General features: G+C 36.8%; 3 protein-coding genes across 5 annotated transcripts in view; 2 read left to right on the top strand and 1 right to left on the bottom strand.

Moving 5' to 3' along the window:
• LOC124802586 (WASH complex subunit 3) overlaps nt 1-7,537 on the top strand; it is a 59,358-nt gene extending 51,821 nt beyond the window's left edge. For both annotated transcript variants that reach the window (XM_047263460.1, XM_047263459.1), the window contains 2 exons: nt 6,632-6,864; nt 7,380-7,537. In XM_047263460.1, coding sequence (XP_047119416.1) covers nt 6,632-6,864; nt 7,380-7,449 — 303 coding nt within the window. In that variant the 3' untranslated portion in view covers nt 7,450-7,537. The remainder of the gene's footprint in view (nt 1-6,631; nt 6,865-7,379) is intronic.
• Nucleotides 7,494-8,806, bottom strand: LOC124802588 (60S ribosomal protein L44). 2 transcript variants are annotated; one of them, XM_047263462.1, is made up of 4 exons: nt 8,650-8,806; nt 8,311-8,484; nt 7,766-7,882; nt 7,494-7,558 (listed from the first exon to the last, which is right to left on the bottom strand). In XM_047263462.1, the coding sequence occupies exons 1-4, from the start codon at nt 8,650-8,652 to the stop codon at nt 7,538-7,540; spliced, it is 315 nt and encodes a 104-aa protein (XP_047119418.1). In that variant the 5' UTR covers nt 8,653-8,806; the 3' UTR covers nt 7,494-7,537. The 2 variants fall into 2 exon arrangements, with proteins under 2 accessions (XP_047119418.1, XP_047119419.1); XM_047263463.1 differs by having other exon boundaries at nt 8,598-8,654.
• A 626-nt stretch (nt 8,807-9,432) lies between these two features.
• LOC124802587 (acidic leucine-rich nuclear phosphoprotein 32 family member B) lies at nt 9,433-13,114 on the top strand. The gene is made up of 3 exons (XM_047263461.1): nt 9,433-9,624; nt 11,533-11,677; nt 11,777-13,114. Exons 1-3 carry the CDS (start codon nt 9,511-9,513, stop codon nt 11,833-11,835), a joined length of 318 nt encoding a protein of 105 aa, XP_047119417.1. The 5' UTR covers nt 9,433-9,510; the 3' UTR covers nt 11,836-13,114.
• Nucleotides 13,115-15,282: the final 2,168 nt, after the last annotated feature.

Raw genomic sequence — 15,282 nt, 5'->3', positions numbered from 1 at the left:
CTTCCCCTCCCCATATACTGATGGCAGCTTGTGGTGGACTAATGATTTGAATTTGACATCATCTGTCAAACATCTTCTATTGCAGATAGTAATTGTTACAAGGCAATTTTTTTCTTCTTGGAATTTTTTGTGCACAATCAATTGTTTTTACACTTTTGATGAGAAGCTAGAGAACTTTGCAGTATTGTTTGTAGTGCACCTTGACTTTCAGTAGAGTTAGTTTTATGCATGAAATAAATTTCTTTCTTCCTAGTACAATGTAGTTTAATCCCAGATGTTAGCCACCCTGTCTCTGACTGCCTTGGCCAGCTATAAAGGAAAACTGAAGTCATAGTATCCATACATGTTACAAAAATGGAAGTACACATATATGTATGTTCCACATCTCCTAATCCCGCGACCGATTTAAAACAAATTTGGTTCACTTATCACTTACTGTCTGCAGATTATTGCTGTCTGTGTGTGTGTGTGTGTGTGTGTGTGTGGGGGGGGGGGGGGGGGGGAATATGTAAGAACCTACCTGTCAAAGAGGTGGGGGTGAAAAAGCAGTACAGCCCACGACATGTGAATATCCATATTTTATTCATACAGTATTTGAAAATGAGAGCATTTAGTGACTTGCAACAAACCTTTACAAAAGTTTCTCGCTGACAACATCCACAAAATGATGAAAGGAAAGAAGTTTATTGATTACTACATTTACGCTGTTCACTCAGTAAATCTGCTGCAGAAAGCAGCCCAAGCCAGAAATAAGTTAAGCCTAAATTTTTACAAATGACCCAATTGTGTTCAAAAAGGATACATTAAATACAGTTGGTGGTGGAGTGTTCATTGCTGCCAGAAGTAATTTACCTTACAGTGAATTTGAAGAAGACACTTCCTGTAAGGTGGTATGGTTTCAGATTATACTTCACAATCAGAATAAATTAGTAATTGGTTCCTTTTACCACCCCCCTGACTCAGACAATATAATTGCTGTACAGTTCCAAGAAAACTTGAGTCTCATTTCAAATAGGTACCCCACTCATACAGTATTATAATTGGTAGTGACTTCCATCCACCGTAAATATGTTGACGAAAATACATGTTTAAAGTCAGTGGTAGGCATAAAATGTCTTCCGAAATAGATCTGAATGTATTCTCAGAAAATTATTTTAAACAATTAGTTCAAGAGTCCACTCAAAGTGTATGTGGTTGCAAAAACATACCTGACCTCTTCGCAACAAATAATCCTGAGCAAATAGGGAGCATCATGATGGCTATGGAATTAGTATACACAATGTTGTTGTAGCTAGACTACAGGCTGTAACATCAAAACCCACCAAAATATATCTATTTAAAAAAGAAGATAAAAACTTACTTGATGCCTTCCTAAGAGACAGTGTCCATTCCTTCCACTCTCATTATGTAAGTGTAGATCAGATGTGATTTAAATTCAAAGAAATAATATTGATGGCAGTTGAGAGAGATATATATCGAATAAACTAATAGGAGAGGTACTGATCCTCCTTGGTACACAAAGTGGGTCCAAACACAGCTGCAGAATCAATGAAAGAAGCATGCCAACTTCAAAGAACGCAAAACCCCCAAAATTGGCAAAGTTATACAGAAGCTTAAAACTTAGTGGAACTTCAGTGAGAGATGCTTTTTATTGTTTCCACAAGGGGACTTGGTTTCGAAATCTGGCAGAAAATGCAAGAGATTCTGGTCATATGTGAAGTAAACTGCTGGAAAGACACAATCGATACCTTCACTGCATGACAATAAAGTTGATGTAATGGATGACAGTACCAGTAAAGCAGACTTACTAAGTACAGCTTTCTGAATTTTTTTCACCACAGAAGATGAAGTAAATATTCCAATATTCATTTCTAGAACAACAGCTGACAGAAGTAACTTATGTAGACATCCTCGGTGTAGTGAAGCAGCTTAACTCACTCTGTAATGGCAAGGCCTCCAGTCGATATTGTATACCAGCTATGTTCCTTTCAGAGTGTACTGAAACAATAGCTCCATAGTCAACAATCATACACAACCACTTGCTCGTCAAAATTCAGACCCGAATCGCTAATGTTGATTTGTTGAAGGATTTTGGAACATGTGGTATTTTCCATCATGAGTTACCACAACGAAAATGATTTATAGACAAAAAGCCAACACAGATTCGGAAAAATATTGTTCTTGTGAAACACTGGCAGCTCTTTACTTTCCCAAAGTAATGAGTGCTATCAACAGGGGTTGTCAAATTGATACCATATTTTTAGAGTTCAAGAAGGCTCTTGGCACCACATTCCTCACAAGCAACTTCTAATCAAATTGTGTGCCTATGGGAGTATTGTCTCAGTTTCGCAACTGCATTCGTGATTTCCTGTCTGAAAGATCACAGTAATCAATGGAAAAATCATCGAGTAAAACAGGAGTGATATCTGGTGTTGCCCAAGGAGGTGTTATAGGCCCTCTGCTGCTCCTGGTCTACGTAAATGATTCAGGAGACAATCTGACATGCGCTCTTAAATTGTTTGCAGAAAATACTGTCATTTACCATCTTATAAAGTCATCAAACAATCAAAACAAATTGGAAAATGATTTAGACAAGATATCTGCATCATGCAAAAAGTGACAATTGTCTCTAAATAATGAAAGCGTGAAGAGTCACCCAAACAAGTACTAAAAGGAATCTACTAAATTTTGGTTACAGGATAAAGCACACAAATCTAAAGGCTATAAATTCAACAATATGCTTAGGGATTATAGTTATGAATAACCTAAATTGGAATGATCCCATATATTATGTTGTGGGGAGAGCAAACCAAAGACTTGATTTATTGGCAGAAAACTTAGAAAATGAGACACGTCTACTGCTTACACTACGCTGGTCCGTCCTCTTCTGGTGTATGGGAACTGCATCATATAGGATTGATGGAGGATATCAAAAAAGTTCAAAGAAAGGTAGCTCATTTTGTAATCACGAAATAGAGGAGATAGTGTAATAGATATGACCTGCAAATTGTGGTAGCAATCGCTAAAACAAAGGCAGATTATCATCCCCCCCACACACACAAACACAGAATCTTCTCATGAAATTTCAATCACCAACTTTCTCTTCAGAGTTTGAAAATATTGTGTGGACAATAACATACATGGGTATGAATGATCATCATAATAAAATAAGAGAAATGAGAGATCACACGGAAAGATTTAAGTGTTCATTTTTCCTGTGCACTGTTAGAGTGGAACGGTAGAGAAGTAACTCTAATGTGGTTCAATGAACCCTCTGCCAGGCACTTAATTGTGAATATCAGAGTAATCAAGTAGATGCAGACATAGAAGCATGACATTTAAATCTTCTTATGTAAATCTTATTGATATTGTTGTTGTGGTCTTCAGTCCTGAGACTGGTTTGATGCAGCTCTCCATGCTACTCTATCCTGTGCAAGCTTCTTCATCCCCCAGCACCTACTGCAACCTACATCCTTCTGAATTTGCTTAGTGTATTCATCTCTTGGTCTCCCTCTACGATTTTTACCCTCCACACTGCCCTCCAATACTAAATTGGTGATCCCTTGATGCCTCAACACATGTCCTACCAACCATTCCCTTCTTCTAGTCAAGTTGTGCCACAAACTCCACTTCTCCCCAATTCTATTCAATACCTCCTCATTAGTTATGTGATCTACCCATATAATCTTCAGCATTCTTCTGTAGCACCACATTTCAAAAGCTTCTATTCTCTTCTTGTCCAAACTATTTATTGTCCATGTTTCACTTCTGTACATGGCTACACTCCATACAAATACTTTCAGAAATGACTTCCTGACACTTAAATTTATACCCGATGTTAACAAATTTCTCTTCTTCAGAAACGCTTTCCTTGCCATTGCCAGTCTACATTTTATATCCTCTCTACTTTGACCATCATCAGTTATTTTGCTCCCCAAATAGCAAACTTCCTTTACTACCTTAAGTGTCTCATTTCCTAATCTAATGCCCTCAGCATCACCCAACTTAATTCAACTACATTCCATTATCCTCGTTTTGCTTTTGTTGATGTTCATCTTATACCCTCCTTTCAATACACTATCCATTCCATTCAACTGCTCTTCCAAGTCCTTTGCGGTCTCTGACAGAATTACAATGTCATCGGCGAACCTCAAAGTTTTTATTTCTTCTCCATGGATTTTAATACCTACTACGAATTTTTCTTTTGTTTCCTTCACTGCTTGCTCAATATACAGATTGAATAACATTGGGGAGAGACTACAACCCTGTCTCACTCCCTTCCCAACCACTGCTTCCCTTTGATGTCCCTCGACTCTTATAGCTGCGATCTGGTTTCTGTACAAATTGTAAATAGCCTTTCGCTCCCTGTATTTTACCCCTGCCACTACACATCACATAGAGGAATTCTAGAAATATTTCAGCTTTCAGGCAAAGTTCTCTTCTAGAGCTAGAGATCACATGCGCACACGTGCGGCCTCCGACTCTAGGCACAGCCAGTCATGCCTTAGCACCCAGTCATTGGTCAAATACATGCAATTTTGGCCTCATTGTGTTGGTCTTACCAGTATGGTTGTGCCCATTGTGAACTTAAAAAATAAAATTTAAAGAAAAGGTAAACATATGTTCCCAATATCATCTCAAAGAGTATACTCCCAGATCCACTCTTGGATGCTTCATATTACAGCTCAATACACACATGGCATTGGGGGTCATATCACATTTAATTATAGGCTTTTTTTATTGCTGCAATATGGAACAGGCATATTAATACACATCACAGAGGAATTCTAGAAATATTTCAACTTTCAGGCAAAGTTCATGTGCTAAGGCAGTATTGAACAGAAATTGTTAAAAAAATCATTACCAGATCTGGTCAGATGCACAAGGATTTGAGTTAAGCACGAGTTTCATGCTTTATTACAGAGGTGGATGCAAACTTCACTTTCCTTGGAAAAAGTCAAATCTGGTGGGCCAACATGACCCTTGAATAATTAGAGAAAGTAAATTTTGATCCAGGTTAAGCAGCTCATTAGACTCTCAAATTAGTAAACCAAATGTTTGCAGGTTGGTACCATGAAATTTGTCAGGCACGTTGTGCGACTCATCTGATAATGGTGTATGTAGAAATGAATGCACAATACAGGTTAAAATGCGATTCCCTAAACTATGCTGAAGCAATATCAATACAGCCAGTTGCGTGGTGTTAAATTGACACTTATTAACCATTAGTTTGCATTGTGCAAAACAATCAGTCCTTGTATCCTTCACTTTTCACTTCCAACAACTCTTGCAATGTTTGATAGAGAGAGAGAGAGAGAGAGAGAGAGAGAGAGAGAGAGAGTGTGTGTGTGTGTGTGTGTGTGTGTGTGTGTGTGTGTGTGGGGGGGGAGAACCACCACACACACACACACACGCACACACACACACACACAATTAGGAATGTTAAACTGAAGTTCCCTAAATAACTGGCGGGGCAAAGTCAGTTCAAAGGTTAGAGGAATGCAATGACTCACCTCTTAATAGGACCATGCCTAGTAAAGCAATGTGGTGGTGAAACCAAGGTTCATGTTTACAACAGCTATAACTTTTGCTTAAGAATGGATGCTCAGGGAACTACAATATGCCCTTACAAAAGTGGAAATATATTTGACCAAGAATGTATGCTCTGCAGGCATACAGTAATGATTCCAAGGACACTTTCCTATTAGAGCACAAAAAGTTATTGTACTAGATTTTTACAAAATATGTTTACATAGATAACAACACCCAACAGAATCGTTAAATTTTAGCACGTAATAATCCAGTAGTTGTATGAAATTATAATACTTACATTAACAGATTCAACGTGCCCCAGAGTATGTTCATCATGAGTGTATTTAGAAAACACACATAAAGCATTAATAAGGTGCAGGAAAGCTGAATTCATCTCTACCAAAGTGTTATGTGTGAGATAGTAACACTAAAGATATACTATGTATTCCAGCAGTAATTCCTTTAATTGGTGACAAAGTACCACCCCCTCTTTCATGACATGTAGACTGTATTACACATAAGCTTCCTTAGGATAATTGTGTGTTCTTAGAACTAAGTAATTATGCATCCATACTATATTCTTCATACCAATATCCTCTCACCTTTCATATGCCTTAGCTTGCTATTTACATCTATGCGTGTTTGAGTCTTCAACTATTTTTGCAAAATGTGGCATTAAAAGTGCTTTCAATCCTTGTCATCTCTGCATCTTTACAGTGAAACCCCAGTGTCAAGTAAACTGCATCAACTAAATATTTGTTGTATTATGTTTAACATTGTGCCCAAGCCTCAAATAGTGTAACACTGACAAGCAAATAGAAAGAATAGTCTAGGGGAAACTTTCTGCTGTAAACACAAGCATTCTGTGAAACTACTAGACACTGTCAGTCAATTCTTAATTACTTTAAAAACATCAGATTAAGTACTTACATAGTTAAAGACACCATCTGCTATTACAATTTCACATGTTTAAGCAAGAGTAGTGGCTTGATCTTGTGAGGTATTGCATGGCAATAAAAATACTTACAAAACATTTAAATTCTTTGTCATATTGTCCCAATTTGAACTTTAAAAATTTATTAAGAATTTACTCTTTCAGCTAAATTCCATTGCGGGTCTTGATGAGGTTCCAGTTACAGTGTCTTCTAGTGCAGATAAACCAGAAGAACTGCAGCCACCAGTTACTACTGAAACCACAACAGTGCAACCAGACCCTCAACCACAAATTGATCCTACACTTTCAAAGTTTGTACGTATGATTCAAGTGGGGGTTCCAGTACAGGCAGTAAGAATGAAGATGCAAGCTGAAGGAATGGATCCAAGTGTTCTTGAGTAGGTACCCATAGCATTTTGTACCTGCAGATTGTTTAATTCTTGCACTATACAGAAACAGCATTTCCTGTCAATCTTATTTTCCCCATTCATAACATTTTCCTCTTGATCAAATGAAAATACAATTGGAGATCAAGTATTAAAATTGCTTGAACAGCAGCAAAGGCATGTTATTCCGGACAATACACCAAAATACACTGTTGTAATGACTACAGTAATATGAATATTAAACCTCATCATTAAAATTCCAGTTTACTTCATTACCTTGGTTCTATTTTACAAACCGTTTCTTTTTACTTATTTAACATTGAATTTATGATGCAACTGTTAATTTGTTCTGGCTTACTATATCTTAAATGTTAATAGTAACTGGGAAATACTTTGGTTACTTAGATGTTACTTCTAGTTCATGCACATGCCACAGTCAAACATAAATCAGCTTCATCTCAAATCTGAAAATTTCTCCATCATTAGCACTCATTAACATACTCTAATTTGTCTTGTTTTGGTTTCAGCAATTATGGAGCACTGTCCAAGGTACAAGTGAGGGAAGAGATTGAATCTGACACTGACTCCAGTGACTAATTATTAGTGAACTTATGAAAACTTACATAAATAAAAGGAACTTGTTATGTTATTATCATTTTATTTAATAAACCATATTTACAAATAATCAGAACTGGATCATTTGGCCCTACAACAGAAAGAAAAGTTCAAATTAGAAACCAAACAAACATGGAAATTGCTGACAACAAAAATGATGAAAGGATGCATAACCTTTAAAACATGCTCCTTTATCATAACCATTACTAAAGCAGTGTAATACATGGTTGTAATTCGAAAACTCTTGGGAGAAACTGGTCATGCATCCTTCTGTAGGTCTTAAATCAACTGTACATACCTTCCTCTTTTTGTCACCACCAAGTTCAAAATGTTTGCAGCGTTTTAAAGGAACTTGTTTCCTGTATTTGCATTCTGTGCACTCCATTCTCAGAACTATTTTCTTCGTAGTTTTCGCCTGAAATATTAAATTTGAACTGAAACTTAACATTTTAATATTACCTACTTAACTCTTTCAACATAAATTATTGGTCGCAAATTATTAAACACAGTGAAAGCTATTTCCTTAATTTGCATATAAAAATGCTGACTAATTACTCATCTGGATGAAACTGGCTGTAGTACACGAAATGCTTTGGTTAACAACACAATGATCAGTCCCAGCCACCATTATACTTGAAACATCAAATGTTTGAAGATCACTTCAAAAGGGCAAAGCATGGAATAGAATCCAATGTACACAACACCATTTTTAATCTGGACAAGTGATTTGCTACCACTTTAACACTGAATGTAATTCCCTGGCACTTGAGCAGAAGTTAACAGCCAACGCATTTTACACTTCGCCGGAGCATACATATAATGTACAGTAACTGACAACCTCACCTTTTTCCTGAATATGGGTTTCGTCTGTCCACCGAAACCTTGCTGCTTTCTGTCGTAACGGCGTCGTCCTTGTGACGCTTGTCTTTCTTTAGACTTCTTGTACTGAGTTACTTTGTGCTGCTTATGCTTTTTGCATTTCTTGCAGAACGTCCTACGTTGTTTCGGAACGTTAACCTATATATCAAACAACAGTAAAATAAATGAATTACTAACTTATTTAACTTAAACAAAAATACCATAGACGATATTTTTAGGAACATAAAACAATGTAACATAATATCCAATACCATTGCAATTCACAGATGATTACGGATTACATCAATCACAATTTCTACTCACCATGTTGCCTGCAATCAAAGACCTACACAGACAGAGTACCGTGCAGTCGTGGAGATCGACGACAAAGATATAAGCTGCTCCACAGTCACAGTTATTCTTTGTTGAAACAAATGCTTAATGAATTTAAAATTTATTTGCTCAGTAAATAGCAGTTCACAATAGGGTCAAGTTGATAGATGTTCTCTGCAGTATTCCTTTCTAAAAAAAGTAAATTTTATAATGGAATTTAATAATAAAATATACCAATGAAAAGAACTAAGTTCTCATGGACGGATATTCTGGAAGGTTAAAATAACGCAAATGTAATGAATATATTTATTTGTTCGCGTATTTTTAAGCAGTTAGTACGTGTGATAGAAATTACATTTTTTTCTTACTTGCTTACAGAATATTCTATGAGAGAATTAAGTAATATTTCTCAAAGATTTTTCGAGTATTAATAGTTGAAACATAATTCATGAATTTTAGTACTGATAGAGTTTGAATTACCTATATATCGACATCGTGTCACCGAGATCTCGCGGAAACTGCAGATATATCTTTGGTTGACAGGCTTTGATAGCCTCAAACCCAATTGCTATTTTCGGTGAATGTACTCTCCAACCCCTCGTTTTAGCAAATTATATATTTTATTTCTGCCCAAATTCAAAATTTCATCTGCAGTTATTTTGAATTTACGTGAGCAATATTTTTTCTATTCGAAATAACTAGTTCAATTTCTTATATGGACTTCGACAAAGTTCTTTGCGTCATCAACCAATCACCGGTTTATCGAGCTTCAAGCCCGCGCCATCTTCATTTTTGAACAAAGCCAGTTGGAAGTGCGTTACGCGAAGTACACTTCGAATCTCTCCGGTAAAGATGAGTTCTAAGGAAAATAACTCTGAAGTCGCTGTCGACAAAGTTACAGAAAACAACGAGAAGGCGGGAGGTGATGCAAAATCAGAAGTTAAAGGCACTAAGAGGCCAGCAGAGGTGAGTAATATATGTGAAGCATTACTCGTGTGGTAATGTAGGACGACGCTTTAAAGTGTTGGGTTGTGCGTGCTATCGTGTTGACATAACATTCGTATTTGGTGATAATGTGAAGATAATTAGTGTTAAAGTTTGAATTTGTTAATGTTATCTGCGTTGTGTGTGCATTTTGTCAGCCGATTTCGCAACTTCAATTATGTGAATGCCGGTATGGGTTTGCAAATGGTAGCACTGCGCGGGAATCTTAAGCTCGAGTTAAGTTTTTGACTGAACTTATGTAATTCAGTGTCGTAGCATAGCTGTTTTGTGAAATTGCAGTATCGTATTTATTTATTTTTTATTTATTTATTTTTGATCTTTGAACTCTTAGTGATAACTATTTTTAAAAATAGTTCTACGATGGCTGTCATGGCGTTAGGATTTCCTTCCGAGACTTCGATTTTTGAGTGTGATAATTTATGCGTGTTATAACAGTTTTATATAAAATCCTTTACGTTAACTTGTTGCTGTGAATAAACTTCGGCTAGCAGTATGTTCTTGTCGACTTTGTTTCATCATTAGATGCTCCACATATTTACAGCTAATCAAAATGCCCTTTTTTTTTCTTTGCGTGTCTGTTTTATCGTTTCCGGCGTGTTTCATAGATAGCGCATATAGTAATATGCGGCCATAAAGTCGCAAAAGGGGAGATTTAGTTGGGGGAGGAGTCGTAGGGTGGGAGTTGTCCGTGGCATCCAATCACAAGCATAGACGCGGAGAGGGGCGGACTCGAGAACCTAGCCTCTCTACAGGTTACCAGAAAATCGATGTCGTTAGCAAAGGTTTGCTGTTCCTTTATGTCTTGATCTTCGCGCTCTTTCTGTGTTCCTTTTACGCTGATTCCGCTTCGCAGGTTCTTTTGTCTTTAGTTACGCCATTAAGTTTTTTACTTGTATTGTAAGTTACGCTTCCTGAGAAGAGGCACCCTGCGTAATATGCTTGTATTGCTTGCCGGGGCACGCATAAACACTTTGCGGTACTTTCCGATTATCGAAAGACGAGCTGTGTAATTAGGAATGTTTGAATGATTAATTACAGCAGTATTGCACAGACCTTTTCCGGGTATTTAAAGCAGTTTATAAATAAATTAAAAAACTAATTTTTTCCAGTGTTTCGTATCGTCACTTATAATAATGAAGTTAGCGTTGCATGTTTGTGTTAAGATGCGCTTTGTGGTACTTGGTAAAAACTTATATGAAGTCGTGTACGAATAGAATGTTTTCCATGCGGCGTTTTTGTGATTAAAAAATAAAACCTTAGCGCATCTGCCGCAAGTATGTAGCGCAAATTTGTTTTATAAGACGGTACGAATAATTTCATAGCAATTAGTTTATTTTTTTAAAAAAAAGCATAGGCTATGAAGAGTTTCGCAATGATCTGTTTTTGAAATCTTGACAGCACAATCGTTGCTCTCTGGTTTCGCTATTAATCAGAATAATTTGAGCTAGAACACTAATTGCAAGTAATGAAGTGCAAATAAAATAAATAAATTCCTCCAACATGCCAGCTGCCATTTTTGAGAAAATGCTGTTTAAAATTTGTAAATATCCCTGGAAAAACCGCAAACAGCCACAACCTTTCTTGGGGAATGTTTTTTTTCGCTGTGCTGTGACGTAATAAAGCAGTCAGTGTTGTAGGTTGCTGTTTTTTGTTTTAAAAAAATGCGAAATTGCAGTGTTGATACGTACCGATAATATAAGTATATATGCGCTAAAGTTTAGTTTCCCGTGTAAAAATCACGTGTTTACTTAAGTTTGACACTTGGTAAATATTTCGTGGTTTTTGTATACAGTTAATTAGTTCACACGTCATATGAATGTTTGTAAACAAAATTGATATGTAAGTTTACAAGTCCTTTCTTTTTTTCAGTCTAAAGGAGAAGATGCGAAAAAACAGAAAAAAGAGGAGAATGGCGAGGAGGATGACGTAGAGGATGAGGAAGATGTGGAAGGAGAGGAGGAGGAAGAAGAGGAAGAACTTCCAGAAGGAGAGGAAGAATTAGATGAGGGAGAAGGTTTGTATTACATTGGTTTAAGTGTTCCATGATTATATTTGTGCCTTTATGAACTGTTGCATTATGTTTTACTTAACTCAAATGTATTTGTTTCAGAAGAGGAAGAAGACGAGGGTGAAGGAGAAGGGGAAGGTGAAGAAGATGAAGAGGATGCATAATGAGAAGTGTGCTATAAAGACTTGTATACAGAAAGTGAGCGACGTGTTCCTGCTTCACTAAAAGCTTGGAACTATGGAGTGAAAAAATTCACATCAGTTTGAAAGACTTCGATGATGGATTACATAGTCATTCTTTTTTCTTTCTGTCTAACCATCGAAACAGTTCTGAAGATTGAAGTTCTATGGCGTGTGCTGTGTTAGTTGGAAACATTTGGGCTAAGGTACCGGTAGGTCTTTTTTATAAATAAATAAAAACCCTTGCAATGTACCCTGTTTTACTGTATGAGTGACTAATTTTTTACTGTGGTAGTTTAGTCCTGATACATTGTGTGACAGTATTGAAAGAATGGGAGAACTTTAACACTGATACCCAGGCTCACTCCTTAACTCCAAGTTTTGAAGTGGAATATGAATTTAATAATTTTATATGGGGGATTTTAAAATATACTAAATCATTCACAACACATGGTTTTATTTAAATTTGATTTTCATTTCTCACTTAAACTGTGAATATTCCCCCATTACGAATTTGAAATAAAGCAGGGATTATAGGCTGAGGGCAGCCTTGTAAAGACGATATTGGAAGTACTTCATTAATAGTAATGAAATGTAAAGAAACGTTTACAACCAAATGGAATGACGACTATTGTGTGTGTGAGTTTAAGTTGTGAAAGAAACAATATTTTGTAATAACAGGAGGATTTTGTTTCATTTGAGTTGTTTCCTTTTTAAAAGTGTTTTGTTTCCACTCCTACTTTCGAGTTGTAATATGTTTCGTCATGCTGTAACATAGAGTAGCTACCTTTTTTATTGTGAACAGTGAATACAATTTTACTGTACAAAGATTTTTGAAAAAAGAAAAATAGACCACAAAAACCTCAGCAGTGGAATAAATTTGACCACTTTGATACAAATGTGCACCTTTCAGTGTTAACTGCCAGCAAGAATCAGTCTTAAGAGGCAATAAAATGTTTCTCTAGTAAAGTATGTACTAATTCAATTTTGTTTTGAAGATCTCCTAAATAGTTGCAGTTGATGTAAACGTGTAGATACATGTATTGTAACATTTTTCTCTTAAGAGAATACCTGTCTGTTACATGGTCAGTTGATGACTGTACATGCTCTGCTCATTCCATGTTTGATAGTTGAAACCATATTTTCTAAACTTTGTTTTTTGGCATTTAAAGGGAAGTGTTAGGAAAGGAAAATTGCTGTAAATTTAGGGAGTATGTAGTGAACTTGTAATTCTAATGAGTGACTAAAAGTGGCTAGAATTAAATGTGCTTTCTTATTTCAACCCTTCCAAGTATGTGCATATTAGTGGGATATTGGTAGTATTATGAAGAGCTTATTTTCTCAGGGATGAATTCCTGTGCGGTAAGTGTAGGAAACGTATTGCCCTGTGCAAATAGTGGTGCGAAATTGGAAGCATTATTGGCTCTGGATTCTAGTTCAGGAACGGGGAGCAGCAATAGTTCGATAAGTGCCGCACATTGCTGTGCTGCTTCCATCTAGTGGTGGTTGCACTATGAAGTTCTGTGAGCGCTCACCAGAGGCGCAGTGGTTACTAAGATAATGGCGCTGACGTAGCTGGACGCTAGACTTCACATTGCATACCTGAAGATGTACGTACAAATTGTCCAATACAAATAAAAGTCTGAAACTTGAGATTTTTTAAACTTGTGGTGTTTTAATTTGACGAATCCAGTTTCCATGTGAGTCTGTTCCCGGTTTGAGTGTCCGTTCCTTTGCTGTATCATCCTGATGTGCTTAATAACCTGAGATAAGGAACGTAATTGTTTTCTAAGTGGAAAAGTGGCAGGTTGTGATAGATGTATTTATTAGTAACGGAGTATGAATTTCTTAGTATGTGAAAGTTAAATGTTTTGGGTGTTGCTGTTGGTTGGTGTCCACCGCTTGAGATTGAAGTACCTGCCTATAGTACTGTTCAGACTATTAAAGTGTTGACGAAATGATCTACGTAAATGCCTGTGGACATAAAGCAGTTAACGTGTAGGTGTTGATTTTTAGGTGGAAAGGGGCCTTATTATGCAGCAAGCTTTTTTTATGAATTGCTCAAATTTGTTTTGAACGATGAGTTGACGTTGCTGGGAATACAGGTGGTACGTACGCATTATGTTAACAGTAGTATGCTTCTGTCTTAAATCTTAGCTCAGTGATGAATCGCAGGTGTCAACGAATTTATCTCAAAGGTAAGTGGTAGGAGATGGATAATTTGTTGCATATGATGCCACTCCAGGTACTTTAGCAAATCATGCATGCCATTAATGCAAACTGAGAAGTTTGTTCAAAATTATATTAACTGATTATTGCAATGGTTTGCATTGAGTATCCAATTAAAATTACCCAAATACAAGTCATTGGTTACTAACTACATGTTAACAGGAGGCGTAATTTTCGCTCCGTTTCACGTAATGAGGTGTAGTGCGTAGGTCAGCAGTACCGCACCAGTGTGCTTCCTGATGTACGTAATAAGTATTGCTAATTTTTTCACTAATAGTGGATTTCATCGGAATTATTGGAAGGGCATTTTCCGTAGCTTTCAGAATGAGGTCAGCAGTTCCTTGTTCTTTCATTTGTTTTATTTTTTTACAATGAAGCTGAAAATGTGTTGACTTAATGCTTGTTGCGCGTACTGTACGGCTGAAATTCAAAATAGACAATTTCCATGAATACAATGGTTTTTGGTTAAGGACCTTACAAATGTGAGTGCGGAGAACAGAAATTTTATTCGAATGAAATGATTTTTCTTTCAGATCCATATGTGCAATGTTTTCCGATTAACGTAAGCTAAGCAACTGTAGTGTAAGATACTAGCTAGATATATGAAACGGGAGTAATTATTTGGTGTAGCGTAAATTGTGTGGAAGTAGACGCACTGTTACTCTCAACGGGTGAGATCAGTTACCGTCTCGACAAGAACGGATCAGACTTTTTTTATTTTTTAAAGGCAGGCAGCTTGTAGAAAGGCTAAGGGATGTAATGTACTTCATTGGTTTAGGGGGTTAGGTGAATTCACAGTTTCTTACAATATAAGATTCGAAAGTATCGAAAAACCGTTCATTAATTCCTAACTACTTTAATTGCTATTAGTTAAGACTTTGTGGGCGTGAGGGGGCAGGCCTCTAGTTTGTAAGAGATTTGCACGTATCATTTTTCTGTGTACCGGATAGCGGTCAGATAAATGCTAATATTTTCTGTATTCAATTTTTTGGAATACACATCGCTTTTGGCTTTGCCTGACCCCGGCGATATGGGTTGGAGATTTCACGGCTAATGGCTGTAGGTGCACTGGCTACTGATCTGTTTTATGTTCTTCTGATACTGAAGTGACGGTGGCATGAGAATTCACTTTGGGATATTTTTTCTAGTTGCGGGGTTGGCGGCGGCGAACGCAGCAGCCTGTATGCGTCTCTCGCGAACAGG

Source organism: Schistocerca piceifrons, chromosome 6 (assembly GCF_021461385.2).
Source record: "Schistocerca piceifrons isolate TAMUIC-IGC-003096 chromosome 6, iqSchPice1.1, whole genome shotgun sequence".
In the NCBI taxonomy this organism is placed as follows: Eukaryota; Metazoa; Arthropoda; class Insecta; order Orthoptera; family Acrididae; genus Schistocerca; species Schistocerca piceifrons.
This window is presented reverse-complemented; position numbering and strand designations above follow the sequence as displayed.